The sequence below is a fragment of the Homalodisca vitripennis genome, chromosome 3 (genome assembly GCF_021130785.1).
Source record: "Homalodisca vitripennis isolate AUS2020 chromosome 3, UT_GWSS_2.1, whole genome shotgun sequence".
Lineage (NCBI taxonomy): Eukaryota > Metazoa > Arthropoda > Insecta > Hemiptera > Cicadellidae > Homalodisca > Homalodisca vitripennis.
The window spans coordinates 153,135,713-153,154,925 of NC_060209.1; the positions used below are offsets into that span (position 1 = coordinate 153,135,713).

General features: G+C 36.2%; 1 protein-coding gene across 1 annotated transcript in view; it reads left to right on the top strand.

Moving 5' to 3' along the window:
• The window catches only part of LOC124358410 (soluble guanylate cyclase 88E-like), a 74,026-nt gene that overhangs the window by 25,403 nt on the left and 29,410 nt on the right, over positions 1-19,213 (top strand). Inside the window, exons 3-5 of the mRNA XM_046810710.1 lie at positions 2,709-2,887; positions 9,220-9,401; positions 9,516-9,639. Coding sequence (XP_046666666.1) covers positions 2,709-2,887; positions 9,220-9,401; positions 9,516-9,639 — 485 coding nt within the window. The remainder of the gene's footprint in view (positions 1-2,708; positions 2,888-9,219; positions 9,402-9,515; positions 9,640-19,213) is intronic.

The following is a 19,213-nucleotide window of genomic DNA, read 5'->3' on the forward strand; positions in this document are numbered from 1 at the left end:
TAGGCCTAATATTTTACAAATATATACAAGTTTGGTTTTCTAGGTGCGGTTATTAAATATTCAATATGGGGTATCCATTCTTTTTATTCATTGTGTATTCATAGTAATTAATTTATATTGTGCATTAAATTTATTGAAATAGATTTACCGATGGAATAAAATAACTTGATAGCGAAACCTACCGCAGCGCGATGATTATCTTGTACCACCTAGCAAATTCATATTCCTTTTTTTAAGAATTGTTCGGAAGAATAGTCGGAGAATGGTAATTCCCTTAGTCTGACAAGCTTTGGAACCCAAACATCTTAAGTATTATTTGATGACCAAATCCTATGCCAAGTGATCATGTAACATGGAAGACGTAGTTATTGACCTCTGTTTCAGAATTTAATATCTCTATACTTGATCACTTTAGGTGTTGTCCTCCATTTTATATCCTGTCATGGACAACAGTTTCTGACACTCTAAGCACAGGTTCACTAAAATTGGCGACATGCTAATAAACGGTCCCGGACTCTAATCTACATGGCGCTTCTCTTTGTCATGTAAATTTGTCAGATCACCACTCTTCGATTTAGTTCATAAACGCAGAAACGTCGCTGTAACTCTAATTTGAAAAATCACTTGAACATTTTCCTGAACTACTATTTTAGCAATAGCTACCATCTTTTTAATTACTTATAACTTGTGTCTGAGTGTAATGATTTCTTTTGTCTAAGTTAAATGAAGAGCAAATCTTAACGCCAACGTTCAGTATTCTCATTTTCCAATGAAATTAGACATCTAGTTTTCAATATCTTGGTTTGCGTGTTTAACACGACCTTAGTATTAAGACTACCACGTAAAATGTTTAATAAATGCTAATAGTATTAATTAAATTTAATACTGTTTTTGTTTGAAGCCATGGATATAACGACGTATCGATTTTAAGTCCACTCAAATACGCATCGCACAAAGTATTTGAATACTGACATCATAATGCGTCACATTTTTTTATTTCGCATTTTTTTTAATTCTGTCTCCCCAACCCCCTATGTATTGTAATCTTCGTGGATTACATGACATAAACAGGAGTGATTGTCACGTAACTTTTAGTCACCGTCATCCTGTTTTATTCAGTGAATTGTGAGTTTACGTTTATATTCAACAAACTTCGTTGGAGATGGATGATTATATATTTTAGACCTCTGTGACTAACTTCAAACCATGTCATACAAAATGCATACGTTCAGTTTAAGATCTGGGGAATCTTTCGTTGCTGATGAATGTGTTATTTATATGAGTATGCTGGTTTCTACAAATGTTTAATCATGAATATTTGAGGAAGAGTGAGAGACATAGAAGGAAGTACGTTGTCGGCTCTATAGCCTCTACCAATGTATGCCGTCAGAACTCTTGACATCGTTTTCTCTCCTCCAGACCTTTGTCCGCTACATGACGCTCGACATTGTTCATTGTCTCCACAGACACATTGTTGTAACGTATTGTGTTAAAGTTAGAAGGTCAGAAGGAAGCTGGAAATTTCTACTTTTGATCTTCTGTACTCACCGTATAAACAAAGACTTAAAAAGACTAGCATTGTGTTAACTTGTTTAACTTGCATATACTTCAAAGTATACTGTAGCACCAATATGCAACCGTATGGTTGTTTTGTTGAACCGCTACTGTACATTTGTTATGACATAAGGCATCAAAATGTGTATAGTGAAATATAAATTTTGATTTTATAACAGAATAGTGTAAAAAAACAAATATAATTATTGTACTTTAAAGTTCTGGTTACTAGACCTACTGCTTTTTCCAACAAAATTAAGAAATTCAAGATTAAACAGAATATACCTCTTTAGAATAGGCAAAGAATGCACCCCTAAAAATGTTGTGAATAAAGGATTTGCATTGTTTTGACACTAACTAAAGATTTGTGAATTGGTTTGTAATGCGTACAATTTTCCTTGACTTATTTTATTCGACAAAGATTTAACTTGAACCTTTTTACAATTCTAATTAGCATGCTAGAAGTTTTAATCTCATTACAGTTGGAAAGCAAATCAGTAATTATCCAAATTTTAACATTTTAAATATAATAATACGTTGAAATAAACTTCCATTTATAGATTCTCAAATTGTCCTCCATGTTTAAAAATTGCAGAAGTTTGAAACAATAAAAACTAGTTTAAATAGCTCGTTTTCAAAACTAAAAAGAAATACTGCAGAATATGTGTCAAAAGATATAACTAAAAAGCCTTGTGCGTGTGGCAAAAATAAATTTATAATCCTGAATATTTATCATACAGATTAATTTAAAAATGTATAGCTATGTTGAATTACAATTTAGCAAGAAAATTGTTCAAAAATTTCTTGTTACGGATATAGTACATTTCGAACGCGCAAATTGTGCTAATTTTTTGGTAATAATGTAATATTTAACTCTTTTATCAACTAAAAAAATAAGCTAAAAATATTAAGCTGCTTCGTTCCAGTTTAAAAGTTTTCAATACTGTTGTTCGGTCTCGATTATTTTAACTAGCTTTAAATCTCTTAGGGGGTTCCACAAAATATGTATTTCCAGTAATGTTGACCCAAAGTTCTCTATTATAAGGATCAATTAATTGTAATTAAAAGAGTTTTGATATTTACCTCAAACTTTTTTATTGCCTATATTAAAAGAGCATAATTAAAAACGATGGTGCAAACATAACGTGTTGTAGGTCTGGACAATCTCCACGAATACCTCAAGTTCTCCTACCCTCGGATGCGAGCACCCTCGTTCATCTGTGAGAACGAGACCCGCCAGGGTCTGACGCTTCACTATCGCAGCAAGCGGCGCGGCTTCGTCTACTACACCATGGGGCAGATCCGCGAGGTGGCCCGTCACTTCTACCACAAGGTCAGAGTCAAAAACAATAACCATTTATATTGTAATACAATAGTTTGTACATATTACACTGAAATACCCCAAAATAGGCCGCACATCTTTTGTGAAAGGGAGTGAAACATTTTTCCGATTAGTATTTTATTCTACTGAAATCTAAATCATGAAGTAAGCTGGTGTTTTAGAAAGAACTGTAAAGCCATGTTTCGATAGCTAGTACCTAATTAAAAAAAAGATATTGCTACGAATAGAAATTTAAAAAGAAAACGCGAAAACGCCCGTCAAAATCGAAGATTATGTAAAAAACTATGAAACAAGTTTAACTATTATAGCAAAATTAGAACTTGTTTACAAATGTACTTGTTCCTCTTTGCCATCGTGGTTACCCATATGACCAATTTAAAAATATTTGCTGACGGTCAACGAAATTTCATGGAGTGACACGCAACATCCGCGAACTCACTGGTGCCTCTACAAAAATGAAGCTTTATGCAAAATTTCAAGTGTATAGGGTTTGTTTTCGAGATATCGTGCAGACGGACAGACAAACATAAATGAATTTTTCAGCTCCTCGAGTGAAATTTAGCGAAAAATAAAGAGTTTTCTTTTTACTGGTCGTTTATCATCGAACTGGTTTGGACATATTTAACCTATTGAGTGGCACAGCGTCGCTAATTTTGACGTTTCGTATTTCGATAATATTTTGTCTAGTACAAGATTATTTTGGCCAAATAAGCAGATAGCTGTAATTAATAGTTTCCAAACTATCGATAAATACAAGTTTTATGTTGTTTCTCTAACGTTGTATCTGTGAAACTTGTGTTGTTTGGGTACTTATCAAGAGGCCACTATTTTTGGACGAGTTTTCCTTATCGGGACAAAATAAATTACAGTATTAGAAAGGACAGACTTTCTTTAACCTATTTTTGAATTTAGAAGTTATTACGACAATCAATGAAAACAAAAACTAAAAGAACAACGTTTTATTATTTGAAAATGTCAAATCATTCACGTGTCTATTTGGAGACGATTTGGCGATAGAAAGTATGACTCATCGAGTATTTTTTTCATTAATTATGGAAAAAAGGAACGTATAATGAAGTTTATTTTGGTCCCTGATAAGGAAAACTCGTCCAAAAATAATGGGCTGCGATGATACAAAGTACGTATGCGATGATTTTGTCTTCCAGTCACGCGACGTAGCGGCCGAGTACCGTGTTGAGTAGCAGCCTTTCTTGTTGTTTATGTGCCGATAACCGAGCATTTGAGTAAATACAAACTAAAATAGTAAATTATACAGTATTTTACCGTATTTCTTAACAAACGTAATGTAGTGATTTGATTTGTGTCCAAGCGAAAAACGTGAATTTTCAGTGTAAACATAATTAGGGTTATTATTTAGTAAATGTAAATTTTTATGTAAATATGTTAGCAAATATTTGTCTTAACATTTACTAATCATACTTATTTGTGTTATATTGGTTTTATTAAATTGTGTGTGAAAACTACACTATTTTATGTATTTTCTAAACTCTGACAAATGAAGTACAATTTATAAAATGTCGGTACCGGGCAGCATTTTGTTTATACTGTAATGCCATGTTTTTTAAAGTCTAGAATAATATTATGTTATACATGGGTTTTATTTAGAATTATATGGCCTTTATCATGGTATTACAAAATTACGTGTACACTCAAATTAAGTCAAAACTTAACTTTTTTTTTATAGTAAAAAGCTTATTTTATAAGTACTGAAATTTTTATACTTTTATAAATCAAATTTTGTATGTAATGATATGTATCATATTCTGCATTTATTGAGAAAAAAGCAACAACAAAAGTATGAAAATCTGTTAGGGAGTTATTTTACAACAGCTTTTTTCCCAAAAGCTTACAAATATGCCAAAAACAGCCTGGCACTTTATGCACATGCCTTGGGAAAATACCTGTGGCACTCAAAGGGTTAAGTTGTAAGTCTCAGATATCGCTACTTTACTGAGTGTTAATACATTTTATATTTGAACACATGTTATACCCTGTTACTCTCGACTAGAAAAACACTTCAATATCACTGATGCAGAGTATGTCAAAGCAACACATTTTACTAAATAGTGTATGGATACTAAAGTTTCGGAGCGAGATTGCTTTCATAAAACAGCCATATTAGAGTTTTGCCTCGTTTCGAACGACCCGTCACATAGGAGCCATTAATAATAGAAACTTGACGTGAACTTTCTTACGTAACAAGTTTTGTTCCAGTAAAGTTCAAAGTCACAAAGAAAACAATATCGATTTCTATTTCACTTGTAATAGAGCAAGGATCGAACTTGTATCAGTTATTATCATTCAAATATTTCTCGTGGCGGTAATTATTTGTATGTAAAATAATATGATAAACTATTAATATTACTAAAAGATATTGTTATAGATTAAATATGTCAGATATTTCCAAACACAGTCACAGTTTTAATCTCACAGCACGTTTATTATGTATGTACTTTTTACTCGACAGCATTAGTTGAATGTATCAACTAATAGTCTCGATGCAATGTGAGTGATGTTCCCAAATGAACACATACTATAATGGCAAACTAAATAACTAAACTAATGCATTTATACATTGTCCTATAAATGCTTAGACTGGAAGAGTCTTATAATAATATGTGAAAGGGAAATTGTATTCTATTTTTACTGTAAAACCTTTCTAATCCTCAAATATAAAATGTGTATTTATCCATGTGTGACTATGAGTGTTGTTTTTAAAAATCACTGTGGGACAAAATTCCACTTTGCAAGGATAACAAGGTAAGCCCCTAACCCACGAATATTTAAGTGGTGTTCGAGGTAGGATAATTTGGTCTACTCCATATGCTACCATGACATTCTTATGATAAGCATGACGATAATTTTGGCATTTTCCATAAGGATAACGAGTCTAAATCGCCTAGAAATATGGCGTCCAACGTTATGTAAGTGAATCTCTTTTACGTAAATACAAAGTATGTCATTACAGTTTCATGTCAAGTATATAAAACGTAAACTGAACCCAAAACATGTGGTAGAGTGTAGATAATAGTAAAGTTTAGCCAGAAATTATGTATTCAATTTTTGTTACAATTTACGTAAATTGTATTCTTTTTTATGTTCACGGGTAGCCTGTTAAAAGCCCCCATACACACACACTCAGATGGTATGGCTCATCTCAAACTTTATGGCGTAACCTTGTAAAAGTTTACTGTCAGATTTATAGTTTCCATGATCACAATAGTGGTTCATTTAAACAATATACCCTGTACGATATATAATATATGGTATATAAGCATTAATTAGCCATATACCATTGACGAAAGTCACGCGGGTGTTCTTTCAACTCCTTTACATATTGGTGATAGTCTCACCAGGTTTCCGTATGCGGTTTTAACATAAAATTATTTATTACAATAATTTTTATTAGATTACCATTTATCGGGTCGTATTTAAGTAACGAACTATTTTAGAAAACGATCTTTTGGGAAGGAATGTTTTAAATACGTTCACATAATTTACACGATGTCTTGAAAAAGCAATAAAATTAAATAAAGGCAAGGGATGATCCGTATTTTGTTTTTTTCCTGACTTAAATGTTAATTTTGAAGGATTCCTTCACAATTCAATACATTTTTAAAAATTCTAAATTTAAAGTCATTTATTAAATAGTATCTAGTATTAAGTATTAAACATCCGGTACAAGAAACCTTGGGTTCAATTTCTTAAAAAGCTCCCATCAATTGCTGTTAGGTAAAAATAAAAATCATTCTGTATAGAAAAATATTTATTATTTACACTCTACGTTCAGATTTTCTGAAAGCATACAAAACTATAGAGAACAAGTTAATAAATTTTGTAAGTTAAAATAACGGAGTAATATATTGTCAATAACATTTCAAACGCATAAACGCATGTTCAGCTGGCGGTTATTTTGACAGTAAATGGATGACGCAAGTGTTGTGGTGTGAGAGTTGTGTTATGTGGAGTGTCAGCAACAACCACAGGAGTCGTGTCCTGTCAGCAAATGTCCGCATGTCCTGTAATATGTCAGCTGACAGTTATGTCTGCCAATTCTGGAATAATTTGCTAAAATTACATCGAAAATCCGCGAAACCAATGCTGAATACGGTGTTTAAACATTTTAAATGTTGCTTTTTGTTCGTAAATCTCTTAATTTACTTAATACCATGGATTTTATCTCCTGATACTTTTTGGTGTAAACCTGCCTTTTAGTCTACAGCAACTTACAAGCAAACATTGCGTCCCACGTCGCTATCGATACGAAGTAGAGTGTATCCTAGTTGAAAGACGTTTGAAAGTTTTTCATCGCTTAAACCAACAAATAATTCAATAAACCCACTTATGTGACATCATATATTTATTTACATTTTTTAGAACTTTAAAATTTCAACGTGAATCTTGTGAGTTTGGTTATATCGTATTTGTAAAGCTATATACTAACAATAAAACTATTGTTACAGGTTGGAGACAATCAACAATTAACTAACACTGGATCACTTAAGTCTTATGTTTGATCGATAAGTAACAAAGCATGTTAATTTTTCTGGTAATCAATACGGTAAAATATCTCAAAAACTCCACGTATATTATTCTAAACTCCAAAGTTTAAGTGCGTGTGTGAATACTTGTACATTTATCTCAGTGTTTTATTTACTAAGATCATTTAAACCACCACTAGGAGTTTTTTTAACGATGAATTAAAGATGATTTTTTTTGTTTTTTTGGTTGAAATATCTAATAATTATTGTGTATACAAATAACGAGCAAATATTCTTTAGTAACAAATGCCTAATTTGTTAAAATTAAACGAGTTGTGGAAGGTACAAAAGGGAATAGAAGGAAACAATGTTTTGTAATATTGCGCAGTAATTAAATATTTGATAGTTTTTTTTTTTTTTCTGAAATGGTAGTAGTTACCCAGTATTTATGTTTAAAATGTTTAAAAGGCATCAAGCTTTTCAGTTTTGTACTATTAAAAACTCACTAAGCGAGTTCGATATTCAATACCCTGCGCTGAAGCAGGAAACAACACTTCAACACTGTTGCTATACGTGGGATTGGTTACCAAGGTGGGATATACGTCTCACAATTATAGTACATTTGTCCAAGTATATCCTTGCTCAAGAAATCGAGTTCTTGGAATAATTTGAAATACTGCAATCATGTATAACATTGTGTGTAACATGCTATACAAATAAAAAATATACTAACTGCTATTTAATTGATAACTGTTCCATCAGGTTCGTACATTCTGCTTCGTGTGATAGATCGAAACCAGTGAAGGCTATATTGTTCAAATTCATGTCATGACAGAAGGGTAAACAGGCTAACGACTCTCAAAGCCGGAGTTATTAATCAGAGCTCTATTGACGTCACCTTTCATGACGTACAGAGATGTCGGTTGAGTTTTAGTTTTTCAAACAATTACATACCAATCTACCATCTCCATTGTAAGTGGCTTCAGTTGCTGAATTGACTGCTTTTGTACTGCAAGGTTTTATATGTAACATTTACAACGTGATTCATTTAATATAAACTACGTTTTAAAAATTCGTGTTTATCTTATTCTAGAAATAAAATAAAATTTCTATAATGTACACTCGTCTATTAAATAATAATAAGTGAATAACCATTTGTCAAACAACTGTTTCGTAAAGAATGTTTTATACTGAGTACATACAGGAATGGCACAATATAAATTAATAAATAATACATTCGTTTTAGGATAAGATATTGCAGAAGCGGAATTCATTTCTTAGGTGAAAATTCTTATTAATCGTACAGTAAACTTATTCATTACCTAAAAGTTAGTTAAGTCGTAATTTTTTAGGTATTGTAGTAAACCTATTTTTAAATTTAAAACAAAGTATTATAAGCACGCTTCATTAATTATACTTGAAACGATTTTTGCTATATTTTTTAATGTTTTAAAAAATTATAAAATTTTCATAATAATTTACAATGGTTAATATTATAAGTAAGACAATTAATATATCTAAGGCAGTTTAGGTTTGTTTCTTAATATTTTACGAGTATAACGTATTATTTACGAGTAAAGAATAAGAAGTGTAATCATTTGAAATACTACAACAATAATATGAACGTTTTTACATAATAAATACATAAACTATTATTTCATTGATAATTTTTCGTTCGGGTCCCTCAATTTGCCCTCCAAACAAGACTTTATATTTTGATGAAAATAAAACCAAATTAAATTTAATATTCTCACACAGTAAAACATTTATAGACTTTGAAAATATTTATAGAATTGTTACCAAGCGTATTTTGCGCCATAGGAGATGCGGATCGAGCTGGTACGAGAAGAGGTACTGTTCGACACGGTCCACGTGACCTTCCAGTTGACCTTCGACAATCGAGCCTTCACCCTCGCTTCGCTTACCCTCACCCGGGAGGAGAAGCACCTTCCCATCAGTGCCTCCGTCCTCTTCGAGATCTTCCCCTTCTGCATTGTATTCGGGTCAGTAATAGTGTCATCATAATAGTTAGTATTACTGTAAAAGCAGTCATTGTACTCTTAAGTAAATAGTAATTTGGGTTAACTACGATTCTTGACCACGTTACTAACGTACAGATCAGACATGGTGGTTCGCAGCATCGGTAACTCATTGATGGTGATCTTGCCGGATCTCGTGGGCAAGAAGATCACCAACTGGTTCGATCTGGTCAGGCCGCTTATCGCCTTCAAGTTCCAGTCGGTAAGTGCCAGACACTTCAATACCTTATACTGTAGGCTTTTAAAATTACGGGTCATATTGAAACAATTTTTATTAAAGTAGGTTAAAATTTAGCAAAAAGTAATAAAATTGTCAAAATATAATCTAATTATTAAAAAAGTCTTTCACAAAGACACAATTGTTATTTGTAATCAGTTTATTTTAAAAACCTTACAGTTTCTTTCCGTAAACATAAAATATTTGTAGTTTTCACAGGGGGCTTTGAAGCCTCTATTATGTGTGTTGGGCACATGATCATCTTGGTGAAATGAATCATGATGTGTCCGTCAGGAGATGAGATATTTTGTGTTGAACTCCAGCTGCCGATGTTCCCACATACGTATGGCAGGACTGCTCGAATGTTCGTATTGTACTACAGCAGTTTAGGTTTGTGGAAGGTTTGGCATATTTCTACAGCTGGGGTTCAGTTAGGAGTGGACATCCTTTGCTGGCATCTTCACCAGCTGGTGTAACCGTTAGTTCGGCTCAGAACCTTTATTTCAGGAGTTTACTTACCATATGCTACATGGGAGGAAGTTTTTCCACGTTACCATGTGAAGCAATATCTGCACACTTGTAGATGGATGAACCATCACTGGGCCTCCTCCATGGGGGATTATGGTTGAGTCCCGGGCTGATCGAGTATAGTGGATACTGACAGCTGGTCTTAGGAGAGGTCACAGGTCACGGTCAGCCGACACTCTAGATATGGCTTTAGTGAAGTCGGAGAGAGCATCATCGTCGTCGTGATGTCTGTCTTTCGCCCTGAGGAATTCTTCCACTGTCTCGGCGCGGGATACATCGTGGACATCTTGATGGGGGAGAACGGTATATGTATGATATGGGCGAAAGTCTCCGCCTTTTCCTCCACAGTGCGAAATAGTTCTGCTCTGCCCTAGGTAGGAGGAATGGAACGCTTTTCCCGTCAGAGTATATGGGCGAGTCTCTCGAGTGTAGGGCTCTGACTAGATGGAGCCCTCGTCCGTGTTCAGAGTACCCAAATATCCATAAGCTCCTACCAGCGAAACTTCCTGTGTTGCTGAAGTAGATATGACACTCTCTGAAAATATCTGTTGAAGGATGCCCTGTCACCAGGAAACCTCATCCGGTGACAGATCCGCCTGAGGCGACACTTCAGACGGATTTCCCCCATAAGGTTGTCTGGACGTCTGCGGCGGTGGTCGGGCGCCCAATTCTTCAACTATAGTTGATACTAGTACTCCTTAGGTATGTTGGCCAGGAAGTTGTAGTGGACACAGTCCACGGGTTTTCTATATCTTGGAGGTACAAGGAAGTCAATCTGGTGTTCGAGGGTGGTATATGGTTTGAAGATAAATCGTGTATGGTGTCTACTGTGATGGCTGTTGTAAGGAGCAGTGAAGTGTTATGTCTAGTTTGTTGGGTCGGTGCTGTTGATTAGTTTGGCATGTGGTTGAATTTTACCGGAGCAGTTATTGAGATGTGTGATATCTGCCCCTTGAAGTTCGGTAGCTGTTGACCAAATCTCATGCAAAATATTAGAACATTACAATAAATAGCTATTGCACGAGAAGACTCTACATTGACTTAACGCTTTTGGGTGAGGCCGAGTTCATAGTAAATCATTTAAGACAGGTACAAATTGAGAGATAGTAACTAAAAAAAAATAAACTTATTATTTTAAAAATAAAATTATTTCATTATACAGCCAATCCGGTTGTAAGCAACACAACTCCATGTGGTGTCTTCGGCAATAGTCACCAGTGACTTTGGAGGGCTGCTCAGGTCTGAGAAGCTGTTCAAGTTCTGGAGGGACTGGTGAGGTCGATCTCAGGTCCTCCAACGCTAGCTGCAACAGTCGCCACCTATGTGGTCTCCCGTGATTATGCTGCGGTTGATGTGGCTGAGATAGGACCTCTAGATAGCGTAGTTTGGAGCAGTGAAAGAGTGTTGAGGCAGTAGGTGGGTCTGTTGTAGTAGGGCAATGTCAATTGTGTATTTTTATTGAGAGTCTGTATAAGCAATATTGTAGAGGATAATGGCACTACGATGCCTAGACTAAGTCTACGTCTGGGAAATCACGGCCCTGTATCCTAAATGGTTTCATCTCCTGTAACTTTAGGAAAACTTGAATTGGTCATAAAACAACTTCAGCCGAAGAATTCGGTGGATGTGGATAGTGTAGTAGCTGCTGAAGCAGTGCTACGCTACTCTTTTGGAACTCCTAACTGCAATTATATATGTCTTTTAGTGAAAGAGTTTTTCAACTAGGACATCAATTTGGTTTTCGAAAAGGATTGTCAATCATCGGTGAAGTTAATAATTTATTTAACCTAGTGGGTGAAGGTTTATAGGCCCGTAATACAGCACCAGCATATTTATAGACCTATCAAATACTTTTTACAAAAAATCCATATATTCTTGTTTATAAGCTGTACAGTTGCGGTAGCAAAGGAATCCCTCTGGCTTGGATACAGTCCTATCTGTGGGGCTGTAGTCAGCAAGTCCAGGATTCGGATCATTTGTCACGGTCGTTAAAATTAAAGTATGGGGTCTTGCAAGGTTAAATCCTAAATGCACTAATGTACATAAAAACAAATATTGAATTTCTAACGCAGAATGCCGACGACACAACCCTTTTTAGGGGCATTGTCGTAATTGGAAATTTAGGTGAAGAATGATTCCTCACCAAAATCGTGAGGAACATTGTTTTTGCAACATTTGATACTTGTAAAATAATAATTGATTAACTTCGTTGTCTGTTCGTGTTCGTGAACCAATAGAGCTGGCAGTTGTTCTCCTTCCTTATGTACTTTGAGAAACTCAAATAGCTGTAATCGAATCGCGTCTGAGTTTTAGGTTCACTAGTTAGTTTTACTATTCTACTGTTTCTTATTTCTACCTATATTCATTCTTATTTTAGAATGAATATATTATGATAGTGCATGTCCGACCATGGAATTCGGCTTAGCGCCAGTGAAGCCTATCACTCAGGCTGACAATTTCTTTTTTTGTCTTCCGGGGGGGGGGGGGGGGTTTGGATGTAATACTTTATTTCCTGTATGATTTACTGTCTATCTATATTTCCGCAGGACATCTCAAGAATGAAGTTAGCGATATATTTTACGCTATAAATATTGTTTCTAATGTTATGAATTGAGTTGTAGATTGTTCCATAGTATGTTAATTAAATAAACTGTGCTTTATTATTTTATTCTGGTAGGATCATAAATCTTGTCTTTTTTATAGATTAACCTACTTATTATGTGAATTTCGTACCCATTTTTCACTGTATTGACACTTGCATTGCATTAAATACTCCCATGGAGGAAAGAAACTTCTCTGAGGAACTAAACATAATAAGTAAGACTGCATAATAAGACAATTAAATGAAGTTTAACGAGCGCCAATTATAATTTTCACCTCCCAACTGCCACGTGACAATACAGGAGTGCCAACGTGAAAGTGTTACTTGACCTCCACACTAGAATTGTAGTGACAGTCTGTTCCAAGTTTACGGTGGTGTGTTATCATCAAACATTACATACGTTTAGGTTATTTGAGTTGTAAAATATACATATTTCTAAGTGTGTGGTATTTCAATATACGTTCATATGTAAAACAACTTATTGTGTCCACTTCCACATTAGATGTTCATTCTCTACGATACAGTCATCTTCTACAGCCTATTTGTTGTGTAAATTTGAAATCTAATATTGTTGAGATTTTATTTTGAGAATGTCAGCCTATTGTTAAGAGTTGTTTTCATGTGGCATAATCAATCAAAACTTACCAAAACTATCTAATCAAAACTGTCTGTATTGTTCCTTGCTTATTATTTTAGTTATTTAGACCAATAATACAACATTAATATAAACTTTAATATTCTGTCGGAGCAGCGTTTGTATAGTTTTTCTGATAATAGGTTGAAACCACTCGTTTTTCTGTTAAAGACTATTTACTTTAGACATACAGTTGTAATTTTGACACACATGTGTATCATGCCCTAGAACAACTACAGATCCGCGAACTTCCTTAACCCAGATTTGAATTATAATAGCCGGAAATCGTCACTTTATCATCCAAGTAGATTTGTTGGACCAACTTTATATATTTTGAATTAGGCTAGTTCATCATCCAGGCAACAATACAAACGATGCTACAGTACCGGAAGTATAGAAATAGTTTTGTGTTCAGATAATAAGTTTTACTTGTTAAAATGGTATTTATTTTTTGTATTGATATCAATTACTAACACTAAAACAATTACATGTGTGAAAACAAATGATTACAGACAGCTGAAGTCTGTCGGTTTGTTCCTTGTTGTGTAATTAAAACAGTGGCGCCTGTGGTGTTGAGAGCGGCAACTGCGGTGTAGGTGACAGATTGCCTACCCGTGCGCCGTGTCGCTCGCGCCCTGGTAGTCGGGTAGTCCCGCTGTTTGCTCGTTTGTTGATGAAACATTGTTTTGTCCAATTCAGTTGTAACGTGCCTGTGTTGTTATTAATTATTTCTCTCATTTTAGTATCACTGATAAATATTAATAGCTATAAAAAATACTCGCAGTGCAAATAAAAAGAGTTTAATATTGATTGTTTATTGTAATTCAGTGAGTTTTCTTAACAATTTCATAAACATGTATAATAGAAAATTAGATATAATTATTTATTTACTGCCGTTCTTCAATAATAATTATTCAAATTAAATAAGTATTACATTATCACCATACTACGTTATAGATTTGGATGATTTTATAGGAGTATTATAATCGTTTGATACAATTTTAATACTGGATGTGGCAAAACCGTTTAGGCTGAGCAAATTCTCGGGCTGTATTGGAGGGAGGAGGGCGTAGCTGTTAATAATACCTTTCATCGGTGACCTTGTTACAGCATTCAACAAGGTTTGGACTGTAAAACATCGATGCATTGCACTAAGGGTGTATTACGAAATCTGTGAATCGGTAACCAATAGAGTGAAGTGACTTGCACAATCGCCAGTCTTGGGCATTTGTGATCTCTTCACCTGGGGATGTCTGGAGGATAAAGTTCAAACATCGCCCTCAGCACTAAGAGCGGAGAGAGCCGGTTATTTCCCCCTTTGACTTACGAATAATGGCTTTTCGTCTTGGCTTACGTCTTTGACTTTTCACCTTGGTTGTAAAAAATCTCTAAATTTTAAATACTATCGCTTTGCCTCGTGCTATGGTTGGCGTTTCTGGCTTTGCGTGTTTCTTGCCTTGTGCCTGGTTTGGCGTTCCTGGCTTGACTCTATACCTCGTGCTATGGTTGGCGTTTCTGGCTTTGCGTGTGTCTTACCTCGTGCCTGGTTTGGCGTTGCTGGCTTGACTCTATTATTCGTGCTATGGTTGGCGTTGCTAACTTGACTCTATACCTCGTGCTATGGTTGGCGTTTCTGGCTTTGCGTGCGTCTTACCTCGTGCCTGGTTTGGCGTTGCTGGCTTGACTCTATTATTCGTGCTATGGTTGGCGTTGCTGGCTTGACTCTATACCTCGTGCTATGGTTGGCGTTTCTGGCTTTGCGTGTGTCTTACCTCGTGCTATTGTTGGCGTTGCTGGCTTGACCCTATACCTCGTGCTATTGTTAGCGTTGCTGGCTGACTCTATTGCATGTGTCTTGCCTCGTGCCTGGTTTGGCATTGCTGGCTTGACTCTATACCTCGTGTTATTGTTGGCTTTGCTGGCTTGACTCTATTATTCGTGCTACGGTTGGCGTTCCTGCCTTTGCATGTGTCTTGCCTCGTGCCTGGTTTGGCATTGCTGGCTTGACTCTATACCTCGTGCTATTGTTGGCGTTGCTGGCTTGACTCTATACCTCGTGCTATTGTTGGCGTTTGCTGGCTTGACTCTATACCTCGTGCCTACGGTTGGCGTTCCTGGCCTTTGCATGTGTCTTGCCTCGTGCCTGGTTTGGCATTGCTGGCTTGACTCTATACCTCGTGTTATGGTTGGCGTTTCTGGATTTGCGTGTGTCTTACCTTGTGCCTGGTTTGGCGTTGCTGGCTTCACTCTATTACCTCGTGCTATTGTTGGCGTTGCTGGTTTGACCCTATACCTCGTGCTATTGTTGGCGTTGCTGGCTTGACTCTATTACCTCGTGCAATTGTTGGCGTTGCTGGCTTGATTCTATACCTCGTGCTATTGTTGGCGTTGCTGCTGGCTTGACTATACCTCGTGCTATTGTTGGCGTTGCTGGCTTAACTCTATACCTCGGGGCTATGGTTGGGAGTTGCTGGCTTGACTCTATTACCTCGTGCTATTGTTGGCGTTGCTGGCTTGACTCTATACCTCGTGCTATGGTTGGGCGTTTGCTGGCTTTGACTCTATACCTCGTGCCTATGTTTGGCGTTTCTGGCTTGACTATGCGTGTGTCTTGCCTCGTGCCTGGTTTGGCGTTGCTGGCTTGACTCTATACCTCGTGCTATGGTTGGCATTTCTGGATTTGCGTGTGTCTTGCCTCGTGCCTGGTTTGGCGTTGCTGGCTTGACTCTATACCTCGTGCTATGGTTGGCGTTTCTGCCTTTGCATGTGTCTTGCCTCGTGCCTGGTTTGGCATTGCTGGCTTGACTCTATACCTCGTGCTATTGTTGGCGTTGCTGGCTTGACTCTATACCTCGTGCTATGGTTGGCGTTTCTGGCTTTGCGTGTGTCTTACCTCGTGCCTGGTTTGGCGTTGCTGGCTTGACTCTATTACCTCGTGCTATGGTTGGCGTTTGCTGGCTTTGACTATTATTCGTGCTATGGTTTGGCGTTGCTGGCTTGACTCTATACCTCGTGCTATTGGTTGGCGTTGCTGGCTTGACTCTATACCTCGTGCTATTGTTGGCGTTGCTGGCTTGTCTCTATACCTCGTGCTATTGTTGGCGTTGCTAGCTTAACTCTATACCTCGTGCTATGGTGGGCGTTGCTGGCTTGACTCTATACCTCGTGATATTGGCGTTGCTGGCTTGACTCTATACCTCGTGCTATTGGCGTTGCTGGCTTGACTCTATACCTCGTGCTATGGTTGGCGTTTCTGGCTTTGCGTGTGTCTTGCCTCGTGCCTGGTTTGGCGTTGCTGGTATGACTCTATACCTCGTCTTCGGTCGCTTTGTTTGTGCTTAGCTACTCGTGCACGTCAGACAGATGCCTTCTGGCGTTCCGATTTGTCACACCCATGTCTCTGGTAATTTGAATGGAACCTGTGGATTCGCTGATGTTATATAGCACCAATTTGGGTTCCTGATGAGTGCTGTTTGCCCTGGATTGGCAATATTCCACAGCTGGAAACGGAATACAAATGCTGCACCCATTATTGCTGTTGTCTCATCTTCAGCTGATGTGTTTTGGACAGTTCTTCTCTGCCAGTTGTCAGCTGGTTCGTCGACGATCGGTCTGGACATCGCAGCTTGCACCGTGCTTCCGTCCGACGTCATTGCAAGGTGTCCTATTGTCCAATCATGTCCGATATATCCTTGATGTACTGCCGGTTGAACCTCGTTGACGGACAGTACTCGTTGAAAGAAGTTGGTGTTATTCAAAAGCCTGCGAGTTTTTACCGAATTTCCAAGCGTCGTGGTCCGATGAACGGTACCTGTCCGAGGATTGTCTGGATATGTCGCACCTATTGGAAATCCCACTCTGAGTTTTCGCGCCGGCTTGTCTGAGGATGTTAATGCCATACTCCGTTATATGTGTGAACTAAATGTACAGAACTCCGTCTTCAACAGAGTGTAGCTGCGAATGTCCGCCATCGTGAGGATATTATTTTCAAAATCGAGAAATTAAAGAAGCCAATTTCAACCATTATCTTGATCAATTAAGTTTTTATTACTTTTTAAATGTAATTAATTGGTTCTGCCGCACGCTATACTGATGTATTTAGTCACGGAAAAAATATATTATTCAATTATAAGAATGATAATAGTTGCCCTGCCATTTAGTAGGTAACATCAGATCTCATTATGCAAATATAAGCAGTTTTGGACTAAAATTTAAATAAATAATGCAATGATTATATTATTTAACGTATTAAGCTAAGCACATAAGTATATTGGTAATCAAACATGTGTACAAGATTAATATTTAAATTAGCATAAAGTTATTAAATAAATTTAAAGTTATAAGTAACAACGCTGTCTGCACATAATAAATACAATACTATTGAACCGTGTATAGTATATAAATATCATAAACGATTAAATGTAATTCAACTCTCATTAACTAAAGCTGTAATAATGAAAGTGTAAGCTGTTGCTGTGTTAAATGGTTATTGCTGTAATCCTTTTAGCAGTGTTCTAGCGTAACAATACACTGTTGCAGTTGTATCTCTTACCGGCCTGTTGTTGCAGATATTACAAGGGACTTAATGTAATAGCGGTCAAAGTCTCATTAACTGAATCTGTAATAATGAAGGTGTAAGCTGCTGTTGTGTTAAATGGTTATTGCTGTAATCCTTTTAGTGGCGCTCTAGCGTAACAATACAGTGTTGTAGTAGTATCTCTTACCGGTCTGTTGTTGTAGATATCACAGGTGACTTAATGTAATAGCGGTCAAAGTCTCATTAACTGAAGCTGTTATAACAAAGGTGTAAGCTGTTGTGGTATTAAATAGTTATTGCTGTGATCCTTTTGGTGGTGCTCTAGCGTAACAATACAGTGTTGTAGTAGTATCTCTTACCGGTCTGTTGTTGTAGATATCACAGGTGACTTAATGTAATAGAGGTCAAAGTCTCATTAACTGAAGCTGTTATAACAAAGGTGTAAGCTGTTGTGGTATTAAATAGTTATTGCTGTAATCCTTTTGGTGGTACTCTAGCGTAACAGTACAGTGTTGTAGTAGTATCTCTTACCGGTCTCACATTATAGATATTACAAGGGACTTAATGTAGTAATGTTCAAAGTCTCATTAACTAAAGCTGTAATAAAGAAGGTGTAAGCTGCTGTTGTGTTACATGGTTATTGTTGTAATCCTTTTAGCAGTCCTCTAGCGTAACATCATAATGTTGTAGTTGCGTCTGTTACCGGTGTGTGTAGCTATAGTAGTATTTCTACCCTGAAACAACCCGGAGCATGTATTCTGCTCGACAAGTTTATCTTGAGTGTATGCTTAAGTAAGGATAGTTGCATCTAATAATAATCTTTTTAATAAATTGAATTTTAATAGAAAATTAAAATAAATACTGTGTACACCGTGAATTTTATGCAAGATGATTAAATTATTACAAGCAAATTATATTATCACAAACCGAAAGCCACATAGTTGAATTTATAAATTATAGAACTCGATTTAAAGCTATATCGAGTTATAAATGGTTTTTAAACTTATTTAAAAATAACATTTTACTTAAGATCAATTATATGCAGTTTGCATGTTGTAAAAGTAGCAAACTCAAAAACATCACTTCAGGAACACAAATAAAAAACTAAAAATAATGTCTTTTAATTATTTAGAAAGACAAATTAAGCTCCCAAATATATGCTTAAGCACTATTTTTTATTAGCGTTCGTAATCTCAAATTATTAATAATTATATATAATTAAATAAATTTGATGCAAAAATATTCCGGTGTGTTCCGT